At 45.8% G+C, this 27,978-nt stretch overlaps 2 protein-coding genes across 2 annotated transcripts in view; one reads left to right on the top strand and one right to left on the bottom strand.

Annotated features, from left to right (window-relative positions):
• Window positions 1-4,430, top strand: part of Coq8a (coenzyme Q8A) — a 29,031-nt gene extending 24,601 nt beyond the window's left edge. The window contains exons 7-15 of the mRNA XM_032915175.1: window positions 572-657; window positions 794-934; window positions 1,289-1,370; window positions 1,480-1,573; window positions 1,734-1,875; window positions 2,078-2,185; window positions 2,317-2,382; window positions 2,779-2,865; window positions 3,652-4,430. Of these exons, the coding sequence (XP_032771066.1) occupies window positions 572-657; window positions 794-934; window positions 1,289-1,370; window positions 1,480-1,573; window positions 1,734-1,875; window positions 2,078-2,185; window positions 2,317-2,382; window positions 2,779-2,865; window positions 3,652-3,939 (1,094 nt within the window). The 3' untranslated portion in view covers window positions 3,940-4,430. The remainder of the gene's footprint in view (window positions 1-571; window positions 658-793; window positions 935-1,288; window positions 1,371-1,479; window positions 1,574-1,733; window positions 1,876-2,077; window positions 2,186-2,316; window positions 2,383-2,778; window positions 2,866-3,651) is intronic.
• A 1,062-nt stretch (window positions 4,431-5,492) lies between these two features.
• Cdc42bpa (CDC42 binding protein kinase alpha) overlaps window positions 5,493-27,978 on the bottom strand; it is a 220,885-nt gene continuing 198,399 nt past the window's right edge. Inside the window, exons 31-39 of the mRNA XM_032914650.1 lie at window positions 27,151-27,744; window positions 25,098-25,195; window positions 21,090-21,174; window positions 20,073-20,196; window positions 19,057-19,174; window positions 11,249-11,366; window positions 9,422-9,579; window positions 6,165-9,079; window positions 5,493-6,131 (exon numbers count right to left, since the gene is read on the bottom strand). Coding sequence (XP_032770541.1) covers window positions 8,948-9,079; window positions 9,422-9,579; window positions 11,249-11,366; window positions 19,057-19,174; window positions 20,073-20,196; window positions 21,090-21,174; window positions 25,098-25,195; window positions 27,151-27,744 — 1,427 coding nt within the window. The 3' untranslated portion in view covers window positions 5,493-6,131; window positions 6,165-8,947. The remainder of the gene's footprint in view (window positions 6,132-6,164; window positions 9,080-9,421; window positions 9,580-11,248; window positions 11,367-19,056; window positions 19,175-20,072; window positions 20,197-21,089; window positions 21,175-25,097; window positions 25,196-27,150; window positions 27,745-27,978) is intronic.

Genomic DNA, 27,978 nt, shown 5'->3' with positions numbered 1-27,978 from the left:
AGCCCACCCCCAGTGACACGTCTCCTAATCCTTCCCAAACAGTTCCACTAGCTGGGGACTACGTATTTCAGTATATGAGCCTATGAGGGTCACTGTCACTTAAACCACCCACTGGTCTGTTCGTGATAGTCCATGCAGCCACATTAGGCAGGAGGGAAGTACACAGGAAAGGCTCAGTCAGGTTATGGGCAATTTAAATTCGTCTCTTAGTTTTAAAAACATTGCCTCCTGGCTGCTCTCCTGGGGAGAAGAGGGGATGGGAGGTGAGAAGAGGCGAAGCTGCTGGGAACTATATCTAAAGGCTTGTGCCTTGTGTGGGTTGGTGTCTTACTAGCGTGCCCAGCAGAGAAGACCCCTGTCCCCATTACAGTCCCAGTCTGGAGTCCGTGTGCCAGGAGGAAGCTGAGGCTGAACCTGTCATTGTGTCTTGAGTTTCAGGTTTCAGGGTGACAGAGGGTAAAGCTTGATAGCTGGTGTAGCCAGGAGGCCACACCGACAAGTAGTACCTGGGCAGCCCTATTGGCCTGTGTCCATCCCTAATGGAAGCCCCATTCTGACTCTCGTCTTCCAGATGATGCCTTCATCAACCCTCACCTGGCCAAGATCTTTGAGCGGGTGAGGCAGAGCGCGGACTTCATGCCACTGAAACAGATGACGGTGAGGCTGGCAGGAGGTGGGCCAAGGGAACCACTGCTCCACCCTGGGCATCTAGGAGCAAGCTGTGGGGCAAGCTGGGTGCATATCAGGTACCCCAGGTGACCAGGCTGTGCTGTCTGCCCTGGCCTTTTTCCAGAAAACTCTCAACAATGACCTGGGCCCCCATTGGAGGGACAAGCTGGAGTACTTTGAAGAGCGGCCCTTTGCGGCTGCCTCCATAGGGCAGGTGCACCTGGCCCGTTTGAAGGGTGGCCGTGAGGTGGCCATGAAGATTCAGGTAGATGGCTCTGTGTGTCCTCCCAGGACTTGAGGGACACCTGAATTTCTGTTTTCAGCACCTGGCTGCACTGGGTGCTAGGAGGGTGTTGGCTAGATGAGGAATTAGAGGGACAAAGCTGCCTCTGGCAGTCTTGGTGCAGGGTGGCCTTCTGGGGGCCAAGCTGGAGCCAGGGCCTTTTCTGGGGAATGAGGAGGAGAAATGGAGAGCAGCAGGGTGGTAGGGGTCAGATTATGGCAGCCTTTCAGTCTTGGCTCTATTGCTTCCATGCTGGCCAGATATGGCTGGGAAGCTAATGGGCAGGGCAGCCTGCCCTGTTGCCTCCCTAGGTTAACTTCCCTTCTTTCCCTGCAGTACCCTGGTGTGGCCCAGAGCATTAACAGTGACGTCAACAACCTCATGGCTGTGTTGAACATGAGTAACATGCTTCCAGAAGGTCAGGCTGGGCTGTAGGCATGAGGAGGAGGGTGGTGGGCCCTTGCGTTTGGTGCCAGGGGAAAGCCCTCCAGGGTCCCTTCTTCCACCTGATGACCATTCTGCCGCAGGCCTGTTCCCAGAGCACCTGATTGATGTGCTGAGGCGGGAGCTTACCCTTGAGTGTGACTACCAGCGGGAGGCTGCCTATGCCAAGAAGTTCAGGTGTGGCTCTTATGGGGACCCAGGAGGCAGGCACATCTGTTTTTAAGGGTGGATGGCCCTGGGCCAGGGTGTAGCCACATCCTCCCCACTACAGAGTGGGTTTCCCTGTGGTGGGGTCTGTATGGGGGTCAAGAGCAGATGGAGCTCCCTCTCCACACAGGGAGCTGCTGAAGGACCACCCCTTCTTCTATGTGCCTGAGATTGTGGACGAGCTGTGCAGCCCCCATGTGCTGACCACAGAGCTGATTACAGGCTTCCCCCTGGACCAGGCAGAAGGGCTGAGCCAGGAAGTGCGGAATGAGGTGTGCCCAGTCATGCTGCCCGCTGCGCTGGGAACCTAGTGGTGTGAACAGAGACCTGAAGCTCTCTCTGGGAGGGGTGGGCAAGGGGCAGTCACTGCATCTTTCTCGTGGGGCAGCACACTGGGAGCAGTTAGGGTGGGATTTAGGAGGCCAAGACTTTTAGTTTGTGCTGCTTGACCTAGGTCCCCCATCCCATCCCCAGATCTGCTACAACATTTTGGTGCTGTGCCTGAGGGAGCTGTTTGAGTTCCATGTCATGCAGACTGACCCCAACTGGTCCAATTTCTTTTATGACCCTCAGCAGCACAAGGTAAGCCCCAGCCTCGTGTGAAGGTTATCAGCAGAGAGCTGGGCTCCTACCCTGAAGAGAGCCTCTTCCTCTCTGCCCTCTGCTTACCAGCACCACAGGGCAAAGCGTCAGTGTTGTGTCTCCATCTGTAGGTGGCTCTCCTGGACTTTGGGGCAACTCGAGAATATGACAGATCCTTTACTGACCTCTACATTCAAGTAAGAACAGGAATGGGGCCCTGACCCATGTATTTCTTTTTTTTTTTTTTAAAGATTTATTTATTTATTATATGTGAATAGTACACTGTTGCTGTCTTCAGACGCACCAGAAGAGGGCGTCAGATCTCATTACAGATGGTTGTGAGCCACCATGTGGTTGCTGGGATTTGAACTCAGGACCTCTGGAAGAACAGTCGGTGCTCTTAACCACCGAGCCATCTCTCCAGCCCCCATGTATTTCAAAGACCAAGAGCCAGAGCTCTTGAAAGTGTGGCAGAGCTACCTGGAGCTGGCCACAGCCTGTCAGGTCCACCTAGCTGGCTGACCCCAGGCCAGGGGTTGGGAAGCACTTGGGAGAGCTGGGTAGGGTAGGCTGAGCCTCTCTGCTCTTCCTAGGTCATCCGGGCTGCTGCTGACCAGGACAGGGAGGCAGTGCTGAAGAAGTCCATAGAGATGAAGTTCCTCACTGGATATGAGGTCAAGGTGAGCCAACTACCCAGGCCCATTGGGGGGGTTCAGGCTCGGCTTCCTGTAAGGAGCGTTGTGTCTCCCCTTGGTACTGAAGAACCAGCTACTCTTGGGGGCCTCCTTAGGGAGTATGTAGGTAGAGCAGGACTGTTCTGCTTAGAGTTTACTGGTGCTGCCTGCCCACCCTGGTCACCAAGAGGCAGGGGATGGCTTGCTTGGATGGATAGACAGAAGCCTTTAGAGCCTTTCTACCCAGCAGCTGTCAGGGAGTTCACACCTAGAAGGAGTACATCAGGATGGGTGGCCCTCCTTCAAATCCTTCCCACTGTTTAAGATGGCCACTTGCTTCCTCTGTCACAGACCTGGGTGCCCCTTGTACCTCCAGTGCTCTGTTGGTGACAGTCACTTCTCACGTATCCTGTGTCTGACAGGTGACTACTACCATGTGCTAGAACTAGGCAGGCTCCCACAACAGTCTCCACAGTGGCTAAGCTTGGCACTGCCTATTCTGTGATCTGTGCTTTTGGCTAGAGCAACTTTGTAAAGACAGAAGTGGATGCTGTGGGAGGAACCCTGTACTCTACTGTGTGTCACATGTGGTCTTGTGTCTGCCCTGCTCATGAGGGTTGATATTACTTATTGCTACTGTTTATTACTTATTGCTACTGTTTACAAACCAAAGTCATCTGTCACTGCCGATGTCCTCCAGACCCTAGAACTTGGTGCTGAGATCAGAGCTGTGGTAGGACCTGGGTCTGGAGGCTTCTGACCCAGTCATTTCTGCCCTTCGTTTTGATACAGGCCATGGAGGATGCCCACCTGGATGCCATTCTCATCCTGGGGGAGGCCTTTGCTTCGGAAGAGCCCTTCGACTTCGGCACTCAGAGCACCACTGAGAAGATCCATAACCTGATCCCCATCATGCTGAAGCACCGCCTCATCCCGCCTCCTGAGGAGACCTACTCTCTGCACCGCAAGATGGGTGGCTCTTTCCTCATCTGTTCCAAGCTGAAGGCCTGCTTCCCCTGCAAGGCCATGTTTGAGGAAGCGTACGGTAACTACTGCAGGATGAAGTCTGGGCTGCAGTAGGTGAGGCCTGGGCCGGGCTAACTGGGGTCGTGCCCTCCTTCAGGCTCAGCCAAGCAGAGGCAGGATGTGGACAGGGACCCACAGCCTCCATGACTAGGAAGAGAGCACTGCAGAGACTCTCCTGCTGCTGCTGTCCTGTGCAGACAAAAAGGCAGTGCTTTGCCATCTCTTTCCGCTGTGATGTACAACAGGAGCATGGAACAAAGCAGTGCTCAGCTCAGCTCAGCCACCTCTGGGGTCTAGTTGGCCATGCAGAGTGAATTGTGTGTTTCTGGCTGAGCTTATGTCCCTGCCCTTTGCCACCCGAGCTCAGTCTCAGCATGGACAACAGACCTGTTAAGAGCAGGGCTGACAACTGGATGAGCAGCATGTCCTAGGAGAGGTAGTTACTACCCCACCCCAGGGGATCAGCATCGGCTCTTTGTTCGTATGTCTTGTACTTACACGTTCATACCTTTGCATTCAATAAAGAAGTGTGCTGGGGACTGCCATTTCCTATGTGTTCCATGAATCCTGGAGATGAGTGGCCCCACTTATGACCTGGGTGGTGTGGTCTTTATCTGTAAAGGTCTCTGATCTAGAATATATGTTGCTCTTGTGGAAACAGACCATGGCAACATAGGCAGATATTAAGAATTTCCATGTATTCGTGTCTCATTAATGGCACTGGGTATTGAGCCTAATTCTTACAGGGTGAGGTGAGTGTTCTACCACCGGTTGTACCTGAGCCCTCTTACTTTTGAGACAGGATCTCCTCAGATTGCTCAGGCGGGTCTTGAACTTGTAATCCTCCTGCAACCCCCACCCCCACCCCACAACCTCCCCCCTCCCTGACCAAGTATTAGGATCACAGGTTTGAGCCACCAAGCTTCCTAGGCATTTTAGAGCAAAGAAGCTTGTGGGCTCAGTGGCTGCAGAACAGGCACTGCGAGGTGGGACCAGGACCTGGACAGGAGCAGTGTGCCCTAGAAGCCCATGCTAAGTCTGCCCTGGCTAGGGGCCTGGCTCACTGCCACCCCACCCCGCACTGGGCTCACCTTAAGTTTTACCTGAACATGGTATTCCTGTCCATTTCTTTGTGGGATGTTTGCCAAGTCCTGGACTCCACAGATGTTGCCTTTGAAGCCCAGTGCGACTTGCAGACCTGAAAGAGTCTCAGTGTCTAGGAGGGGTAGGACTTCAGTTGCAGTTTTGGGGGTCTCTGATAAGGTCACCCAGCCTTGCCTGTGTGCCAGCTGTACATTCAAACTCAAAAACAGATCAACTCCTAGGCCCATGCTGCAGACCGACAACCCTGGGTCTTAAGTGCCTGTAGAGTGTGGCCCAGGAGCCAGAAGCAGTGTCTGGGGAGTTCTCTTCAGAGAGGGGGAGGTGAGCACTTCTGTGGGTTTGAATGTTATTCTTACCTGAGCTCCAAGACCCAGATCAAACCCTAGGGGCAAACTGACCTGCGTCCTCTGGCATATACAGAAGAGGTCCAGGGGAGGGACCAGAGAGCCAGGATCACCTCATACTCTTCACATAGGGAGAGAAAAAGACAAAACACTCAGTGCTAACAGTTCCTTATTTATTGCAGTACATCAAAGTCTGGTTAATTAGGTGATACCAACATAAAATATTGGTGAGAAATCCTTTGTTACATTTTTGACCACCCCACCTTAAATAGTTCTGTGCAAAAGGATCCACGTCATAGTTTGGTAGCAGATGCTGTCAGGAAATTCCCTAGGACATCAGGGACGAAACCAAACCACGTGAGTACTAAGAGGCCAAAGCAGTATCTTCCCTTCCACACACACAATGGTCAGCATAACATTCTGAACAAAAATGATCGCGCTGAGACCATGCAAAACTGTACAATAATATTACAATGAGAAAAAATCCTAGACATTTATAAAATAAATGTTACACTATCAAATAAGAAGGTCATTTTGTTTTCAGTGGCATCGAGGCTGACTTATGGCAGTCAGTCTAAAACTGAAGTAGGGCTCTGTGTAACGCTGTCCCTGGGACGGGAGCGAGTGCTGGAGCTGGCAGGAGACTCACTGCAGCAGGGCTCTGCGAGGAACTCTGGCCTTGTGAAGACTGAAGGTTCCAACAAGGTCTGAGCCACGCCAAGGGGACAAGGAGATGCTACGCAGCAGGGCCAAGGGACTGGAAGGGGCCAGTGGTCTTGGGCTATGGCAGAGTATGACCTGCAGAAGGGTGTCTGCTGTGTTAAGTATGACCTGTGGCAGGGTGTCCGCTGTGTTAAGTGCACCTGTACTCAGGGTGCACTGAGCTGTGAGAACTGAATCTGTGGTCACTGCCAAGGCTGCATGTGGGCTGCTGCACTGGGAATGGAGGCTGCGCCTCTGCCCTGGCTTCTCTGTAATGATACCTGAGGACACACACAAGGCAGCCGAACTTGCCTAGAAATAAATGTGGCCACTAAGTTAACAAAATGTCAGGATTCCAACATGAAAGAGGAGTAGCTGAGGAAGGCTGGTGGGAAAGACAGGAATTCCAGATGCTCTCCCTAAGCTTAGCTATAGGAATTCATTGGAAAGCCAAACGGGTCATTTGCAGTTACCCCCTCCACACCACCCCCACAGTCTTAAAGCTGTGCTCACTGGGATAGAACGCAAATGGCTAAGCACAGGGAATGTGCATACAAACTAAAATCACACATACATGATCTGCTTTAGCAATCATTGATAGGAAGGCTCTTGTTTTTGGCAAAAACTAAAACCAAATCCTATAATATGTTTTGTATACTCACCCAAAAATCACCTAACAGATTAGCCAGGATTCAAAGGGTCAGTAGCATACAGGTTGGACAACATAGCACCAAATAGTAACCCACAGACACTGTATCAGAAATCAATGTTTTCCCCCCCATTTCCAGATCAATTCCTGCTGCTACACACTTTCAAATACCTTGCATGGGGTAGGGAGAGTGACCTGAAGAAGGGCCTAAGGCCTTGACTGGAATCTTTGTTATTGGCTGCTCTGAGGAATCTTTATTTCTGTCTTCTAGAAACCTATTAGGACCTTTGCCCGTCCTTTCCCCCAGCTTCTGACAGGAACACTCTCACATAAGGCTGGATGAGTCCGGTAAGCCCATCCTCATTACGAGAACTCCGCCTCACACTGTGGGCCAGCAGGGCTGCAGTTAGGAGGCCTGGTTCTTTGACTGCAGTGGGAAACCCACCAGTCCACAGGGGTCCTGGGGGAGGAGCTGGACTTTGGGGATGCAGAGGCTCAGACTGATTCTAAAGGGTTCTTTCACAAACAAGCACCTGTAAGCAACAAAAGTTCACAACTGGTTGTCAGCTACAAACCAAAGGCTCAGGGTGGGGTTTAGTCTGTCTCAGCCTGGTCAGGTTTCTGCTGAGGGAAGGAGAAAGAAGGAGCGGACAGAGGGGAGAGGAGCCAGCTTTCAGGCAAAGTGCCAAGTTCAACCAGATAGAATAGGGCTCTGACCAAACTAAAGACCTGACCCTTGTTTTGGGTGTACACATTTTTATATGATGCTTTCTCAAAAGGATAAACATTCAGATTAGAATGACACAGTGCCCGCCCAAACTGGAGGCTCTAGGGTATCTGTCAAAGCTGCTGCTTATGAAGCCCCCAGTGGGAGTGCTTCTGTGACCATCTCTCCTCCCTGAACTAACACCTTCCATAAAGCCGTGTGACTGGGGAGTCTGACCCACAAGGCCTGGCAGCATGATGTGCCAAAGGTCAGCATGCTGGGTAGGTTAGCAACTTTGGAAATCTATTTTAGATGTGGCTTAAAGTGGGGGAGAAACAGTGGCTTTTCCAGCCCCAGAGGTGTGAGAATTAAGAGTGGCAGGGCCTCTTCCCTCACAGGGGCACTTTCTGCCTTTTCCTTCCCATGTTCTTAGCTGGTGAGACGTGTGAGTAGAGGAGTCCTGGTCTTCTCTTGTTTCTTGGGACAAGTGCAGCAGCGGCAGCAGATATCCAGAGGGAAAGTTGGCTCACAATTCACGGTGGCCAGCACAGCCCAGGCCCCACCTCATGTCGCCTCATGTGGGAAGGCATATTTGGTTAAGGCTGTTTAAATCTATGCTTCTGAGGTTTCACATGATTTAGTAAGGAGAGACTTTCCCAGCAGTGTGTTCTCAACCACTCTTAACCAAACAGGGAAGGTGTGCTTAGTCCAGAGACTCCTCACTGCAACCTAGAGAGGGGCAGAGTTTAGCCAGGACAAAAAAAGCAGCTGCATGAACCATTCCATGATCTTTAGAAGCCACGGATTTCCTGTTACTATGGGACGGGCTGGAAGGTGACAACCGTTTGACATTCACCTGTGCGTGGGGGACACGTTCTAACATCACTGGAGAAAGAACGCCTTGGGAAGCAAGTGTGCCCCTGGAGTGGCTTCAACACCACTGGTGGTGTCCAGGTCACATCCACCAAGGATACTCTTCTCCAGACATTAGATTTCCCTGTGACCTCAGCCTGCCTAGGCTTGAGGACAGACACCACCGGGACCTGACTTCTGTTCTCTTTATAAATGTCACTTGAGGCCTTTCTACCCTGTATTATGACTTAGCTGGGAAACAGATAAGAAACAACACTTTTTTTTTTTAAATTAAATGATCTTTCTTATATACGCATCCATCTTTCATCGAACACAAGAGATGCTTCTTTGACTATTTACATTCAGTATTTAACGTCTACATCTATGTATTTATTTAAACTCTGTATTGTAGTAAAATATGCATTGTTTTAATTCATGAGGGTTTATTTCCTGGCAACAGTCAGCTGACGCTCATGGAGGCTGCTGGGCGCTACGTGAGGGCTACGGTGAGAACACAACCGGTCTACTCTTAGCGCTGCGTCTGCGCAGTCTGTCTACAGAAGCTACCTGGGGGTTGGGGGAAGGGTGAAGCGGGCCTGGCTGTGAAGGAATCCTCGGTGCAGCAGTGCGGAAGGTGATGCTGCTGCCAGGCGCGTTGTCAGAGTGGGAGTTCAGGGTCCCTGCCTGGAGTCACTGGTCCTGGGCTCATGGATCCCAGCTCCCACGGTCTGTGCTCTCCAAGGAGAGGCTCTTGGTCTTTCGGGGTGAAACGGGGCTTGGGGGGCTGCTCAGGTTAGAGCTGTTGGAAGCTGTGGAATGCCTTGGAGAATCAGAGTCCTGCAAAACAAAGCACTGGTGAGAAGCAGAGGAACAACAGAGGACACTCACTGTCCCAGCCCCTCCAGTGCCCACAACCCAACCACCCGTGGCTTTTTCTCTTCTGTCAGCAGCCAGCCCCTCCATGAGATGACTAGAGGATGCACATACATGATAATTGTGGAACCCTTCCATTAAACAGCGATTAGAAGTCTGGAGCTTCTGGAAAGCCACAGTTTACACACCGGTGACAGGCCTTGCCATCCCTCAAGAGGCATATGCAAGGGGGGTAGGTCAGCCTGGACGAAAACACCGGCCGTAAGCATGCATGGCAGGTGCAGCCACCATCCATGGCCCATTCACCTCTCCATCATAGTCCCTCGCCGGGGCGTCACTTCCTTGGTCCACGCCTCCTGATGACAAAGAGCCTTCTGAGGGAGAGGGCATGGGCTGTCGCTTCGTGTTGTAGCTTCCTCCAGAGAATTCCCTCTTTAGCGCACTGCCATTCTGGGCTGATGACCCTATAGGACAATGGTTGGGAAGAACTACTTATTTGGAACAGGAATCACCTCTATAAAGTGTACAAGAAGACATATGTCCCGTGCTGACGGTTGTTTCTGTTGTCCTCTGGTTATGGGGCTGCTGGTGTTCAGATAGCAGTCCCCAGGCCATGTGGTGCCCTCAGCATCTGTCATACTATAGACATGACAGCCTTTCTTCTAACAGATGGAGCATCTCTGCCTACCCAGACCTCACAGAGGCTCCTAAGACATGGGCTGCATTCTCAGCAGCAGACAGCCATCCCCAGGCAAATTCGGCCTTTCAGAAACTCTCACAGAAAACAAAGGACACAAGGAAGCACGTTGAAAGCAAGGCTTTGGGGAGTTACTTTGAGGGCACACTCAAACACTCTGACCTAGGAGCTGGGACATATAGCAAAGGGACCAGTGGCACTGACAAGAAAAGAGCCCCTGGAAACGACAAATACTGTTAGTGCTCCTTTAAAAGCATTCCATGTTTCTCACTATGTTTCAGTCTTTGGTTAAGCAAAGTTTTAATTTTATCAAGTTTCACAATTGGTCAAGGACACTGAGTTGCAGACTGTTCCACTGTTTACTGATTTTTGTTAAATGCTTTTTACATTGAGAATCTAACAAAAATGTCACCAGACAATTGCATGTCCGGCTTCTAACCAACAACTGTTAGTGTTCAGAAAGGCACTGCAGAAACACACCTGGCTGACTGTTCTCAATACCCTTAAGGTCCCTTGCTTCCCTAAACCCCTCACAGCTGTCACATCCCTGACCCCTTCTAGGGACTACCAGTACTGCTTGTGAACTGTTGTCCTACAAATACAGTGCTAGATCCTTGCCAGGTAGTTGCCTGATGCTGCTTGAATTCTAATGCTAACACTGGGTCCCCAAGACTGGTTGCCCAGGAGACAAGAGAGTCCGTACTTAGACGCTAAGTGACCCTCCCCCCAAGTTATTCTGATTGGTAAATAAAGATGCCCACAGCGTTATGAAGAGGAGTCCAAACCATTCTGACGCTCAGAAACCACTGAGATAATAAAATGCAAAACCCTTCTCTTCTCCACCTCCTCCAACACTTGTCATTCTCTTGCTTCGCCCTGTGCTGCCCACCCAGCCAGTTTGCTTGCTATTTTGTTTCTAGGTGGTGGGGCAGGTTGTTCTGCTGTCAGTTACTGAGCCTAGTGATACCTGGAAACAAAGCAGGCATAGTAGTCAACGTTTACTGAGTAAAGGGCAACACAAGTACCAGAGAAACCCAAGAATATAAGGTAATGAGTTGTTTTCTGAATGCAGGACTTTGAGAGGGAGAGTGGAGGTAGTGTACTTAGCTTCTCAGCCATCAGCGTTGTATGGAAGACCTTGCTGAGGTCTCAGATGTCAGGTGTACAGACAGTGTCTGCTGGACACTCAAAGTTGATGCCAGTCGGTCCCCACATCTTACATCCAGAAACTACCACAGCCATGCTGAACTCTATGACAGTGCACGTGTTCCTGCCCACTCAGTCACTGTGGGCCTGCGCAGTCCATTCAGGTAAAGGTTCCCATCATCTCTACCGAAGTTGCTCCTGGGCAAGTAGCTGAATTGTCCCAAGGGATACCTCTTCTCTGTGGTCTCACCCCCTCAGCTCTACCTTTCCCTCCCCACCTGGCCACTTACGTGCGGACAGGCCACTGCTGGCACTCATGGAGCGGCCTGGCTCAGGGCGGGACTTGGTGATGGAGGGAATACTGACGGAGCCACTGAATACTGTCCGGTTTTCCTGAGGCCGTGGGTTCTAAAACACAAAGGAGAGGCATAGTCTTCAGCCAGAAACACACAGGCTTTGTGCTGACACTTGCCTTTCACTCTGATTCTCAGACATCTTGAACAGAGTGATACAGAGTAGGAAGCAATAGAGTCCCACTTTTTCTCAGCAGCAGAAATTTGAAGCCCCGAGATGAAATGAATCATCCCTGCCAAGAAGTACTTACCACAAAGCAGTTTTGGTTGTGAAAAGGTTATGTGGTTAGCTGTAAGGGGAGTGCAGAATTACATGGACATTTGCAGATAACACAAACTGCTTTGACCACAGATGAGATGGTTTACTTAAGAAACCCAAGTCAGTCTATTTGGAGAGAGTCAATTAAAATTATTTTCTTGACAAAAATTTCCTTTTGACACCATGTGTCACGTTCACGAATCTTACTAGCTCTGGAACATGAAACCCCATGTTGCACATCCTAGCTCAGTAACAGTTGTACCAGGAAGCGTGAGTCTGGGAGGGGTGCTGGGGCTGACCAGAACCCAGGGAATGCAGACATTTGAACCTATTTTCTAAATATTAGGGTGGGCAGACATACAGGCCATGTTACTAACTTTCATCACTTACAGCACTTTATTCTTGTGTGGACATGGTCCCACTTTCCTGCAAATATTTTCTGAGGTGGAAGCGGGTGGGAGTGGGGCAGGGTGTGAAACAGAGCACACGGGTGTCCGCACCACGGAGTCCATGGGCAGCAGGCCTTGGCTTGTTCAGCACACAGGCTGACATGTGCCTCATGGGGCTCTGGGAGTCACAGTGGTTATGTCTGTAGGAGCAAAGCTTGCCCAGTCCCACGGTGTGGCTCTCCTGCCCTGATCTAATGACTCACACGGCCCATCGGTGAGTAGCAGAACCAACAGCCTCCTTTAAATTACACCAGAACTCTTCTGGAAGGGATGGACATGCATTACACAAGATGTTGAGAAAATACAAAGAAATCGTTATTAAAAAGTAGTCCAAACTCCAGCCCTGCGACTTTCCTGAAGAAGATATTTGCTAAGAAAAGCAAGTCTGATGGAGCTAGCATGTGCTACTCTCCTGAGAGGAGCTGACCTTGTGTGTGCTCGTGTGTGCACAGGCACATGAATGCCACTACGTATGTGGAGGTCGGAGGACAACGCTGTGGAGCTGTTGCTCTCCTTCCACTATGAGAGGCCTGGGTTTTGAACTCAGATCGCCAGGCCTGGCAGCAGGCTCCTTCACTCACCACAGCCTCTCACTTCGTTTCTACCCTCAGCAGATCCCATGAGTGTCAAGGCCAATAAGATTAATCAGAAATGTTCTTGAAAATACATTAGCCAGCCAGAAGTTTCCTCAGCACTAATTAGTTCATTAAAAATGCTATTTCCTCATTGTCAAGGGACTACCCCCAGACTGTGGGGGATATGGGTAATAATGAACCATAAAGAGGCCAGTTCTCCTGTCAACTCACCAGACACTACTGATAATGTGCTCTTTCCTACCTACATTTTCTTTTAAATGTTTATGTGTGTGTGTGTGTGTGTGTGTGTGTGTGTGTGTGTGTGTGAGAGAGAGAGAGAGAGAGAGAGAGAGAGAGAGAGAGAGAGAGAGAGAGAGAGAGAGAGGAGAGAGAGGAGAGAGGAGGGGGAGAGAGGGGAGGGGAGGGAGGGGGAGGAGGGGAGGGAGGGGAGGGAGGGGGGAGGGAGGGAGAGAGAGAGAGAGAGAGAGAGAGAGAGAGAGAGAGAGAACACATATGTGTGCCATACAGGTGGTCAATGGTTCTCTCCTTCACTGTAGGTTCTGGGGTTCAAACCCATGTTGTTAGGTTTGATGGTAAGCATTTTTTACCAACTGAGCCCCGATGCAGCCCCAGTTCTTATAATTCTTAGTAAGCTAACCCATATGCTAATACTTATCAAAGGACAATTGCCTCTGCTACAGTATGGCAAAGGTCAAATGATTTCAACAGATCTATGAAAAGAGGCAGAAACAACACAGGCAAAAAGGAAATCCGGTAGGGTGGTTAATTATTTTTGGTTGTTAAGAAGGTCTAGAACTGGACACTCCATTTCTATGTGACTATGAAACCCCACGAAGGGATGATGGCTCTGGGTATGTCTTATGCATGCACTGGGCTTTCCCAAACACCTACAACCCTGAGAGAAGCAATTCAACATTGTTATTTTGGTTCCTAGACTAGATCTGCAAAGTCCATGTAATTCTGTGCAGGATTTGTTTAAAGAAAACATTTTGCTTTATTTTATCTAAGAAAATTAAAAAATAATTAAAGCCAAGACAGTCAACAGCAGCATTTTAGCATTTGCACACACAGGAGCAAGCTTCTGATCTACAGCAGTGTGTGTGTGTGTGTGTGTGTGTGTGTGTGTGTGTGTGTGTGTGCGCGCGCGCGCGTGCACAAGAGGGGCTCCCTGGGGACATGAGCTGCCAGTCAATCTGCACTTGAAAGCTAGGATGGGCTGTTCTTCTCTTCTATAGACAAGCCTCCTCTATGACAGAGGACAAGCTTCCAGAATATGCTAGTAACTACAACTGACAACTAGACAGCTAAAGGAACAATAACAGAAATGTTTTACATAAAAAGCTTATTGTTTAGTCAAATGATATAAACTCCATTAGAATATAACAAGAAACCTAGTTTTTTTAGTTAAAACTGTGCTTAAGGCATGACAAGTTCCCCCTGACTGGCACCACTCAACTCAAGCTGTGGTAAGTTGTTTCTCTCACAGGAAGGTCCTGACTTGGAGTCCTTGGAATCCAGGTACCAAGCAAACTGAGGTAATTCTGTCAAGTAAGACATTCACATGGTATTGTTGTTTACTTTATCAAAGTAATTTGATAATAACAAAAATAATCTTTTAACCTCTCTAATTCCTTACTGGAATATTATTATATTAGAAAATTTGAAAGTCAGTGTTACTAATTTACTAACCCGGGGCATTAGAGAAAGTAAGTTTGCATGGTATAACCCAAATACTTTAATATTCATAAAACTAACTTCCCTTAGCGTTCACATGCACACACTGCTCCATAAAGTAGACAGGGAGCAGCCGCTCCGGCATGTGGCCATGGTAACCAAGGCATGGTCAGAATGAAAGGACCAATAGCACCCTGCTTCTTCAGGGCGGAGCAGCCTCTACGCTGCCCTTGCTAACTTTTCTTATCTTGTGTCTCAGCTGCAATTCAGTCCACATCAGCAGCCACAGAGGTGTACACTGACTTTACCTTGGATCGTTTCCTGTCACTTCTCATTACGTACAGCACTGCTTTGGGGACCTTGGTAGGACAGTGGTGAGCCACATTCTCTGACCTGATGTGGCTACAGGGTAGAGAGCAGCTAACAACGAAACCCCAGAAATTTAGGGAGCCCCTTTTCTGTTTGTTTTAATAAAGATACAGTTTGGGCTGTTTTTGTCTGTTTGTTTTTGTGTTAACATGGTATCTAGAATGAAAATACCATATGGGGAAAACTGTATTCAGTGAAGGTCACCCTCTACAAAATCACTACAGAAGCCCTTTATTCTTCCATAGTTCCCTCAAAAGAAGGAACAAGATAGACTGAGAAGAGAGAAAGGGGAGGATAAACAGAAGCCAAAATGTAGTTGAAGCTGGCAGCTGAGGAGAGGAAAGGGTAGCCATCCCCAAAGCACCGCCTCAGTGGTTAGAAATGCACACACTGCAGTTAGTCAGGATTAGCTCGGCTCAGCTGTTCATACCCTGAGAGTCACAGAGTGTGGTGTACCAGGGGCAGAGCGCAGGGACGGGGGGTACCCAGGGTTTATGGAATCAGGAGAGAGAAACTGTTCAGCAGAATTGACAGTCATGTGATAGATGTGCTCAAAGTTGCTCGGAGAGGAGATCAGGCCGGAGTGGTGAGGAGGGGGTGAATAAGGGAAACCTGGCTATCAAACACAGAAAGAAAAAATGGCGTAAGGTGATGCTGATGAATCAGGGTGAGAACCAGACAACATGCACAAGGAGAACAAGGCAGATCTCAGAACTAGTCCCAGTGAAATTCTTTCGGGCCTTAGAAGATTAAATTCTATAATCAGTTACTCAAAATATCAGATTTTCAAAAGATCATTTTGTGATAACATAATTTGCATTTTACCAGGAGTAAGTGAGTAGCGGCATGGCTTCTAGAGGTCTAGAAGCTTTCGGAATGTTCAGGACTTTTCTTATGTGATTCCACAAAAGCATTGCAAAAATCTGTCCGAAACACCAAGCACAGAAGCAGCAAGGAAGCTAAAGAAAGGAGGAGGGGACCCCAGACCCCTCCCAAGCACAGAGCACAGTTCTCAGTACATCTCTCAGTTCTGAATTTATAATGTGTCCTGGCCTTTACTGATCTTACTTCCTTATGACAGAGACGGCGAGGACTACTCCTGGCTCGTCTGTCAGCAGCTCAAAAAACAAACATGTTTTCAACAAGGGAAATTTTTGCTTTGAATGTTCAAATATGTTCTTTAAAGGGCAAATAATAATGAAGTTACACAGAAAGTCTAAGGAAAAGGCTTCACGTCGACCAGTAAATGCTTCTCAGTGAACACTTGGGTGGTGTCACTAAGTGGGCAGCTCTTTCCTATGATGGAGATTTTTCAAAATTCTTGAAGAACAGCTGTTTCCAGAGCACATCCATCAAGACTTATTTAAGCCTAAAAGAAAGGCTTTTATATATGATAATTTATTTTAGAAATGTGAATAAAATCACTATTTTCTAAGGTTGTCTGTCTGTCTGTCTGTCCATGTATGATTTTAAGAAAGAAAATTATCTTTTTGGCAAGGAAGGTGCTAAGGGGGTCATGAACTGAGTCCAAGCCTTCCATGCGTATATTAAGAAGGAAACACTGTATCACTGAGCTACAAGCCCAGTTCAAGAAGCAAATTTACTTCTTAAAGAGGTTACTGAGTTCAGTATGTTGTGGTCATTGACAACTTTAGAAACAGGTAAAATGTCCTACGTTAGGAACATGGTGATAAACACACAGTGATAAGTCACTCTACAGACACAGCGCTGTGCTGTTTCACAGCGTCTACTCCTAGATAAGCACCAGTCTTCTTGGACACAAAGGTCTGTGCTCAAGAAGTGGGTGTCAGGGGATTAAATGGGTGCCTTTAGAGAACTAGTCTGGTCAGAGATCATCTGGATGTGAAATAGGAAAAGTCATGTGGGAATAAAAGGAAACAAAAAGAAATCTGGGCACACGGAAACTGTTGCCTATGACATGAGCAGATGGAGAAAGTTTCATAAATGCATAAATTTTATCCTAGAAATATAACAGTGTTTATCTTATACAATAATTAAACATTAAAAGAATAAAAGGCACATTAAAAACCGACTGAATTGGTATAAAAAAGAACTAATCTGGGGTTCGGGGAGGTGGTTGTGGCCTTAACAAAGTCAGGCGACGACAAATCCCCAGACTAAGCAGCCCGGATGGAGTGGTGTGGATGGAGTCAGTTGGCAGATGAACCGCAGATACCACTTGAAATTGTTTTGCTTAATAAAAATCTTTTTAGCAACAATAACAAACCCACACATTTCTGGTGGGTATGAGGACAGATACCTGGGGCACCGAGAAGGCTGAGGCAGGAGGAAGTCAGGCTCAAATTTGAGGCTAGCCTAAGCAACACAAGTGAATTCAAGGCCAGCCAGGACCAGCTAACGGAATAATGTCTCAAAACAAAGAGAAGACGTAAGTGGTAAGAGACTGGAGGGAGAGTTCAGTTAGGCTGGGAGCGGCGGCACAGGCCTCCGTTTCTGGCACTCGCGAGGCACAGCCAGTTGGATTTCTATGAGTTTGAAGCCAGCTTAGTCTTCATGAGAGCTCCAGGTCAGACATGGCTACATAGTAAGACCCTAACTCAAAAAAAAAAAAAAAAAAAAAAAATAAAAAAAAAAAAACTTAATCAAAAAAACGTAAGGCTGAGGGGGACTTTAAAGAGTCCATGCTCCATTGCACGTGAAGGTCGGGAAGACCGTCAGAACACAAACAGTTCACCAATGGAAGCCAAGCAGAACAACTCTAAATCCTGAGGTTACCCCACTTAAGGGAAATACCGCAGTGTAAGGGCACAACAGGATTTGAACAAACATTTTCTACAATTCCCTTTACACAGTTAAAAAGCGACTTTAATATAAAAGGCTAACATCTATCAAAGCCTTGCTGTGTTGGATTTAGTTTGATTTAACTGGCATGCTATTCAACCACATACTTTTACAGTTGGTTATCTCTCCATGCCTCAATACTATACAGTTAGGAAAAAACTACCACAAACTTAGTTAAAACAGTGCACTGCATCTGGCCTCTCACATACACTAGGAAGACAGTCATTTAACTGTTCTACTTCCAAAGTTCTCTCTACTAAAGCATTTTGTGCCTGGCATGTAACCTCCACTTGGAAAAAGGAAGTAGCAAGAACAGCGACGGCAGAGGCTTGACCTCAGGACAGCTGTGTGCACTGCCCGGATGACACCATGGGCAGTGGAGGACTCTGCAGCAATGCTGGCGATGGGAAATGGAGACACTCATGCTCTCTCGTGCACAGCAGCTCTGAGGTTCGCACTTGGCGTCACTGTGATCTAGCTGGTGTACACTTTATATTTTCCCAGCACAGCTAATATATCCCATAACTAGCAGATCCCAAAGGAGTAATCTGAGTATGAACAATGTGAATTCAGTAAAGGAATACTGTGTGTCCACTACCATCCCCAAAGATGAGAAAATAGTAAGAAGGCACAGCTATGTGATTATGATATTTACAGCCAAATATTCTGATTGAAATGAATGGAGACTTATTTTTCTTTCCAGGAAATAAATAAAAAACTCTTTATATCCTAACTTTGACAATACAATTTTGATTACACACCACATTTTACCCCATCTCTCTACCACCATGTTGCTAGTGAAATTTAGGCGGATATCCTTTGGAGAGATTAGGGTGAGTATTCATGGTTGTCTCCAAAACTGCCGTGAGACAGTACTTATTCTCACATTCTTTTGCCCGATTGAGCAGCTAGCTCGTGATCAAAGGGTCACTTTGGATGTTGTCAGTCTGCCAGGAGTGTATGACATTCACACATTAGGAACAGACATTCTGGAGAATTAGCTAATTCCACTAGTAATTTTAACCTCAGCATAATGGGTCTGTGGATGCAATCTTCATGTTGTTAAAATACAACAGTCTTCCAGTGTGGTACTTCTTTTTACATATAATTGACCAGGAAACATGCTTGGATTTGTGCAAAGGAACAGATTTAATTTCACAGTTAGCGGAGAGGTGTGACTATGAATGATGAAGCCCCATGGACTTCTGAGGAGAGAAACACCCAATTATCTGCATTCAACTGAGCAAAACCTTAAAGTTTTGGGAACTGCCTCTGGGATTTGCCACAGAACCTTTAAATACAGCTGTTTCTTTCCTCAACAGTAGCAAACTTGTATTAGCAAAATGGAAAACTTTTCTGCGTTAAGAACTTTGGTCAGACTCTGAACTGTAAGTTTCTTCCATAAGACGCACTGTGCATCTTAGACATCCGGTGTCATGTTGAAAGAACACGTCCTTGCTAGGTAATGTTCTGGGAGGCAGTGCATGTATGTGAGCCTATGTGCACATACTTCCCCAGCAGCTAACACTGTCTCCTCACCCTGGTCATATTCACACCACTCTTCACGCCTCTTACCATGGGCAGGTCTTTTAGGATCTGTATTCCATCTCCAGGACCCATGTGTGCTATGTGGTTAAAATTAGTTGGGTTAGAAATTAATTTATTTCTCATTTCTGGATCTCGTAGCATCTCCCTGTAAGGTAGAATACCTGTTTAGACAGTATTTCCACATTTAATCAATATAACTTTAAAAAAATTAAGCATACTTTGTTTATAAAAATAAAGATATAATTAGAATAACAATATATTAATAGTTCAACTCCTTAGACTACTTTGCTTTTTAAATTTTAAGTAAAAAGATCTTGAGATTTAGGATTTGTTTGTTCGGTGCTAGGGATCAAAGCCACAGACACGCACGTGGCGAGTGCCCTGTCTCTCAGCTACATCCCTTGCATCAAAGACCTCCTGCTCTACTCTGCAGCTAATTTAACAAATTATATGTGTATCTTTTATACTAGGCAATCTTTCAGAAATGGTTTTTAATACAGCTACCTCTGCTAGCTCATGGAGGATAAAGCTAATCTGAATTTCTTTTTGTTTTTCTCTTTAACTTTTCTTTTTAAAGGATCTTATCCTTTAGCTCAGGGCATGCTGGCCTCAAACTCAAGGTAATCCTCCTGCCTTAGCCTCTTGAGTGTTAAGATTACAGGCATGAGCCACCATGCCTGGCTTCTGTACTTTGTAAGCATATACAAATTTGCTATCTATACAGATGATTTATATCACAGACCTCTATGTGCCATAAGTTATAGCTGTCCTATATACATCCAGAAATGAGTGAAAATATGGTGATTTATTCCCATCACTTTGAGAGGTGCCACTCATTACTGTGGGGTCCCTCTGTAGTCGGAGATAAGACTCCTGGGCCTTAAGCATGCTTGGCAAACACTCTGCCAATAAGCCACCCCAACCCTACAAATTTTGACCAGAGCTGAGTGACACATTTTCAGAGCCTCTTTCTTCTAAACTGTTTCTAGCCGGTCCTCGGGTGGCGCGGCATGGATGGGCGCTGGCACAAGCTGTCTGCTTACCTTCTCTGCTGCATCCTCTCTTCTTCTGGGACTCGGAAGGAGTAACGCCGTTTGTTGTTGATGCTTCTAACCATTTGTTTCCGGCTATTATCTGATGTTTCAGGAACTACAAGTTCATCCCCTTCTGTGAGAAAGAAATTAATAATATTGTTTAGATTATTAAAGGTCTTCCTACCCACCAGTCTCTGTGATGTGGCAATCAATTAATTGTACAGTATATACAGCTGTGCTAGTTAAAAAATTATGCACTAAAAATCAGAAAGCAAGCAATAATTTTCAGTAGAATATATAAAAAGATACATGTTGAAATTAGTATAGCTTACAAAATACAGTCTCACTTTTGATTATAAGTACAAGATGCTACACTTTTGCTGGAGGAATCTCTAACTGTCTTGGTGTCGTGGCTTTTACCAGCCACTTCACCCACACTTGCCCTGCAAGGAGTATTTTGGTGGTTCCGGTCCTTTCAAAGAGCAGTGTGTTCTTTAAACTGTTGAGCCACTTCTCGGCCCGAGAAACAGCCCACTTTTCACAGATTATTTTCTCCTGCACTCACTCTCCTCAATCTCTGTCCTACGTCCTCACTCAGGGACTCCTTACTCCTGTGACCTTCTTAGCCTCCTTCCAGATTGTTCTCAGTCCTTTAGAGACAGATGCTCTGAATGGGTGGAGATGGGTCCTGAAGTCCCCACTGGGTCTCTGGACAAGCATTCCTAATTTAGGCCTAATGACTACATCTGCAGTAGCACAGGCACAGGAGACACATCCAGCCATCGCTTCTCTCCTTACCCAGGTGCTGCTCAGGAAAACACCGTGTGTTGAGCCAGACACTTCTCTGTAAGCAGATTGTTTGCTTACAGACTGTCTTTACTGTCTTGCCAGAGTTTGACAGTGCATACCACACACTCCGGAGTGAGATATGCCTGATACAAATATGGGCCGAAGCACTTCATATCCAAATGCCCTGGACTGCTATAATACTTCCATTGAAATGATCCTATTAATATATTTCCTTACCTGCCATCTTATTTTTGAAATATATTAATCTAATGGTCTCCAACCCTAAAAGATTTAATGATCCTTCAGTGTTTAAAGGTCGAACCTAAAATAATAAAAAGAAAATTAATATTTCAATAAAACTTGTAAAAGTTAAATCATAAAGGTTTTAGTCTATTAAGAATACACTATTAAGACCTTTCACCTACCTATGTCAAAATATAGTTCTTGTAAAAAAGTCTCAAGTTAGTAATTTTTACTAATACATACATTATTATATAATTTAAACAAACTAGCTTATAATAGTAATGTTTTAAAGGAAGTCTACCATGGACAAAAAAAAAATCAAGTAAAAATATATAAACCTTAAAACTGACCCTTTACAAGCCACCAAAAAATGTCACCAAAAATTTAAATCAGGAAAGAACACCTCTGGTTTGTAAATTCTTATCACTAAACACTGAATACCCACGTATATGGAGATGAAAGTGCTGACAGGAAAGGACCAGTGATAAAACAGCGATGAAGCCAGTCCTAGAAACAACACAGCCAGATCCCTACCTCGCACCCACATTACTCGTCAGTTCTAAGTGGGTCACAGGCACGTGGAGAGCAAGAAAAAGTCTATCATGTGCAAAATACTGCACAGAGCCAGAAACAGTAAACTTGGAAGAAAATAAAGGTTATGTCTTTATGGTCTTGTAGTAGGAAAGTTTCTTAAGAACAGAAAAAAGGAAAACCTGAACAACAGGAATAACATCTTATGTCAGTAAAGTTAATAATTCTGTGGAAGAAAACATTCCATGAACATGACCAGACATTACAGGGATGGAAAGGATTCATTCTGTGTGTTAGTAACCCAGGATTCACAAAAGAAGTTCAATAAGCCAGGAAGAAAAAAAATCAGCAAATTCAACAACAAAATGAGCAAAGAAGAGCAGGCATTTCCTGTGTGGTAATTTGACTATAATTGCCCCCTCCCCAAGACCCATAGGAAGTGGCTCTACTAGGAGGTATAGCCTTGTTGGAGGAGGTGTGGCCTTACAGGATGGAGCCTGTGCTTTGGAGGTAGGCTTTCAGATCTCCTAGTGCTCAAGCTCCACCCAGTGTGGGAGAGAGAGACTCCTCCTGGCTACCTTCTGATCAAAATGTAGAACTCTTGGCTCTTCCAGCACCATGTCTTCCTGCACATTGCTATGCTTCCTGCCATGATGACAATGGACTAATATGCCTCTGAGACTCTAAGGCAGCTCCAGTTAAATGCTGTCCTTTCTAAGAGTTGCCTTGCTCGTGGTGTCTCTTCACAGCAGTGAAACCCTAACTAAGACAGCCCGCAAGGGAAAGTATCAAGGGTGATAGACACAGTCATCTGGGCCATGCGAACATACAGCAGTGATAAACCAATTTACCACAATTTATACAATGATATGCTAGGGAAGATGTGGGTCAGAAAGAGTCTGTAGATGATGCAGATGTGACTGTCATTTGTAGTAATGTTTTGGAAAAGAACATGGCGCAACTGCATAAGGTTCCACAGCTGCAGCCCCTGTGTCTGAGCAATGCCACAGTGAGGCTGATGGGGTAAAGAGATTTCCCCACACCCTCATCAGGACATGTACGGAAATGCTGACAACAACAAGAATTAGAAGGAATGCTGTCTAATTTTTAAGCAGCTTGCTTCTCACCTGTTTAAATGCAGAGAGCCTAAGCCCAGTTTTGGAGTTTGTTTTAATCTGGGGGCTTTCCCTTGGTTGTGCTGCAGGGCTAAGAGTACATGCCTGCTGTTTGTCTAAGTTACGTCCTTAAGAGTGGAGAATTGTGCGCTCGGAGGTAACAAACTGGCCGAGGTACATCCTTTACTGTGATGTGATGGGCTAAGGATTTCTATAGCACCTGAACTTACCTTTCTTTACAGAGACTTTTCCCCCTATTATTAGAACAAAAATATGCTTGAAAAATTATTAGATCAAGTTGCCTTCTGTTTTTTTCCTAATATGTAAAACATTTTCCTAAATAAATGACAGAAAAGTAAAAAAAAAAAAAAGGAGGAGGAATGCTGTCAACTGGATAATGGATCCAGTTCACTTAAAAGGTGGTTCTATAGTAGTGAAAAAAAATCAGTGAACTGGATGCATACAGAACAACATGTATGCATCTTTAAATGTCTTAAATGAGCAAAGACAGCAAGGAAAAGGGTGGTAATTTCAACAGTTTAACAAATTGCAAAATGAAGGAAAACTGAATACTACTTTTCTTACTAATAGTTAAAATTTCCAAGTGCTCTATTCTAAGGCAAGCAGCAGGATGCCAAGTGCACTGTCTTAGTTAGGGTCGTACTGCTGTGAGCAGACACCATGACCGATGTAAATTTTATAAAGGACATTTAATTGGGGATGGCTTGCAGGTTCAGAGGTTCAGTCCATTATCATCAAGGCATGGCAGCATCCAGGCAGGCATGGTGCAGGAGGAGCTGAGTTCTAAATCTTCACCCGAAGGAAGTCAGGAACAGACTGACAGACTGAGCATAGCATCCATAGGCAGCTAGGAGGAGGGTCTATAAGTCCACTCCCACAGTGACACACTTCCTCCAACAGGCCACACCTTCTAATAGTGCCACTCCCTGGGCCAAGCATAGGCAAACCATCACAGACACCATCTGGGACAGCACTGGTCTTGAGGAGCCTGGGATACAGACAGTTCCTGTAGATGCCAGGATACTGGGTTGCTGCATTCTCAGGGAGGAGCAGAGCTCATAGGCTACTCTCTTTACAGGACACACACTTGCATACTGCAAAGGTTATATGACAAAAATGAAATAGAGAACTATGGCCAGCCCAAATTTACAAATTTGAGGACCATATTTTTGTTGCTTTATATAGAGTGGCAGTTTTATGAGTTTATACTATTAGTATGGCTTAAACTTGGGGCATGGTTTTAATTCTCTTGGCTGTCTTGTTTCACTTGTTTCTCTAATCTGACACTCAACTAATGACACACACACCACATACACAAAGCACATTTACATAAAATGGCGATTAGCTTTCATTTCTATAAACAGTAATTCTGTACTTGTAAATCATTAAGACACCTAAGCAGTTTTCTTTTCACATTCTAGCCCATAAAATCAAGGGATTCATCACCGGCTATTGGTGTATGCACAGGATACTCCCTCTAGGCTCCTTACCCAAAAGCGGAAGATGCTACACTGGCATTCTTGGTTGTAATATGTTCTACTTGCTCCTCATCATTAGCAATCAGATTTTATATGGAGGAATTTAAATGCAACAAACATATTATGGTACTGGGCTACCTATCGTAAACTAACCAGCTTAGAATTAAGCCATTCTCAGAAAGACAAATACTGTTGGTTTTCTCTCCTACGCACTTCTTAGGATTTATACAGATAGGTAAAATCACTTATGTATGTATGATATAAAAGTAGAAGCACTACTATTTAGGGAAACAAAGAGGAAGGAGAGTGCAGGAGACACAGGGTCCTGATGCTCACAGATAAACACAAGGGAAGAAGAGGTGGTTAACAGTCTGGCCACACTTACAGTGTCTGTATGACTGAGACAACGGACAGATCTCCTGCCCCCAAGACCCTTAAGATGTCACACATACTTTACAAAAAACTTATTGATATATCATGCCTTAAACTTTATTGTGCACATGAGACTGAGTTACTTATCACCAGGAAGTTTTTCCTAAATTGTGCTGTGTTTGAATATGCCTAACTACACTGTCCAGGGCCAGACTCCTGAAGTTTGAAGCAAAGTGGTTACTGAGTCACACTGAAGCAGACTTCCCTCTTGCCTCATGCAGACTGACTATCTGCTGGCCTTGGTGATCGCAGAGACCCTCACAGGGGGGAGGAGGTAGAAAAGGGAAGTAGTGGGGTTCGGGGTAGTAATGTACAATATATACTCATGAAATGTCCTTATGTAACACACTACCATGTACAATGAATTTCTGCAAGGCAAAACTTAAAACATGAGCCGCTTGGTCCACACTTTAGTGTCTCATTACCTTTTTGAGAGGGAGCGTCTGTATCCACTCCATGGAGTTTACATCAAAGATATCAACTGCGTTTTCACTGTAAACGGAGAGATACGGTGCATTGTAACCTGGGGGAAGGAAAGAAGGAAGGAAGGAACAGACTGCTGATTATTGTGAACCAGTAAACCCCAAACACTTTGAAAGATCCGCCCCAAGCAACTGGAGAGTGGCTTCTTTTCAAAACCCTACAGTTATTATATAAGAATAATGTTAAAACACTTTTGAAGTGAACATCACATATCAAGAACTCATATGCCATATCTCAAATGATAAAGCCCAATCCTGAAGGAGTCAATGAACAAGAAATTTCATTGCACTTTAAAGAGTTGGGCTTTTAAAGCCGTTAAACTGTTGCCAGGGAGACAAACATGCAATGTGTAGAAATGTTTACCTAAGTGTTCTATTCCAGAACAGAAAAGCAGAGATGCATGACATGTGTATCTAGAGACATGTATGCTACAGACATGTGTTACCTGCAGTTGCATGACAAGAACAGATGCTCACTACATACGTGTGGAAGAAATGGCGACACAAGACAAGAGTAGGTGATTCACTCAAATGATGGCTACCAACTGGTAACTCACAGAAATGAGTTAGACGGTACAGATCTACTTCACATTAGAATGTTCAGGGCTATCTGACCCAGCTTCAAAACAGCACTCATTTGCCCATTATGTCACTGATAAAAATGTTCATTTCAGAAGAAGTAAAACACTGTAAATCGTTAAATCTGGGTGGCTGGGTTAGAGGGTTTTGGCTGTTCTTTTATTCCAGGTTTCCTTGCTTTCTGTTATAAGCCTCACCGTCCTGGTCCACGTTCTCTCACTTGACTTTACTCAGATGCCCCATCCCTCACTGTTCCTGCTGCAGGGGGAGAGGTCCCCACCCCCTGCTCTGGCAGAAGTTTACTAAACTCTGAATTACACCCTCTTTGGGCCCTTCTGGGGCATTTTATTCTACTTTCTCTATTTTCCAAATAGTCCACCTTTTCCTACTGATCCTCTAATGGCTCTTTCCTCCCAGCATTCAAACAGGCTCAAGAGGCTTCCATTACAAACAAAGCAATGTAAGACGACATTCTATGGTTCTGCCTGGAGTCTTCCCTATGCTGTGCGGGCAGACTGCATTGCATCTAATTCACTCTCGACTTCATCTCTACATACATGCATAATATGTGTTCAATAGTGATTATTATTCCATGATAAAGTATTAAATGCTATAGTAACACTTTAATATTTACAGAAAAAGTGGAGTAAGTAAATTTAAATCTATGTATAAACCTTGTGGTGGGTTGAATATGGAACAGGGAGTGGCCCTATTAGGAGGTGTGGTCCTGTTGGAGTGGGTGTGTCACTGTGGGTGTGGGCTTAAGACCCTCATCCTAGCTATCTGGAAGCCAGCCTTCTCCTAGCAGCCTTCAGATGAAGATGTAGAACTCTCAGCTCCTCCTGCACCATGCCTGCCTGGACTCTGCCATGCTCCTGCCTTGATGATAATGGACTGAACCTCTGATCCTGTAGGCCAGCCTCAATTAAATACTGTCCATTATAAGAGTTACCTTGGCCACAGTGTCTGTTCACTCCAGTAAAACCCTAACTAAGACAACCTATAAAATATAAAACAGAGTAACAATTCTAACAAAGGCTATGATCTGCATTCTGAGAACTGGCTAAAATGTTTACATAGTAACTTCCCAGAAGGAGCCTATGTGCTATTGCTACTTAAAGACACCATACTTGGGGGACAGTGAAGAGGACAATTTGGGATTATCTCAAAACACAACAGCATGGAGACTAGAAATGTATCCCAGTAGATTTTCCACGGAAGGATTAGTTTTACTTACAAGCATTTAATGCTGTCCCTGTTTGCCTAGGTTTACAATATATGGTTATTTACATAAGCAGCAGATTAGTACTTGGGGAAGACCTTAAGAATGATTTAAAAACAAGCTGTTAGTAAAAGTGATTATATTTAAAGTAAGTGGAAAAGCAAAAGAGAAGACAGACAAGAGAGAGAATCTTACAACAGGAGGAAGGATTTGCTGGCCACATCAGTTCCTGCTGTCTAGATCTTCGGCCCTGGCAGTCCGTGTATATCCCAATGCTGCTAAAACACAGCAAATACTCTTTGTTGGAGATCTCAACGGCACAGATAGCATCCATTGGTTGGTGTGTAATGAATGACAGTGTGTGGTCATTTGAATGGAGCATATTGCATGGACTTCCTTCCCCATTCAGGGGGTATCTGAGAAATCCTGACTGGAATCCCACACAGAGATGTTCACTGAAGATGGCCATCCACTGGACATTACATGGGACTTGAATCTCCTTAAACTTCCTGTGCCTGGTCTTGCTTTGGAACAGTTCATAGCAGAGGACCTGTCTTTTCATGGCCACACACAGGCAGGACAGAGCTCCATGGCGCACCTTCCCAGCAGCTATGGTTTGACACCCTTTAGTCTCTGCCAGTTTATAAAAATCCGTCTCTCGCCCATCCAAAGCTGACATAGGGAAAAGTCGGACGTGGCGATTTCGGCCTGAGATCACAGCAACAAGCTGGTCACTTGGAATGAGTTCAATCTGATGAATTTTCTTATTATCACCAACTCGAATAATCTCTACAGGAAGAAACAACAACATTAAATACAACGCAGTTGTATTAACTGTATCTAAATTAAACCTCAAAGCATACAACCCAACCCATACTAAAGACACAAAAGTAACAGACGTCAGAAACCACAGTGAGAAAGAGAAGATAATCAAACCATTATCGGATCATGTAACCCACGGATAGCTGGTATTAAGTTCAGCACTGAGATCTTTGTCTGTCAAGGCAGGAAATCCCTGTGTAG

This window comes from Rattus rattus, chromosome 10 (genome assembly GCF_011064425.1).
Source record: "Rattus rattus isolate New Zealand chromosome 10, Rrattus_CSIRO_v1, whole genome shotgun sequence".
Classification (NCBI taxonomy): Eukaryota; Metazoa; Chordata; class Mammalia; order Rodentia; family Muridae; genus Rattus; species Rattus rattus.
Note: the sequence above shows the minus strand (reverse complement) of the source record. Positions and strands in the feature narration are given on the sequence as shown.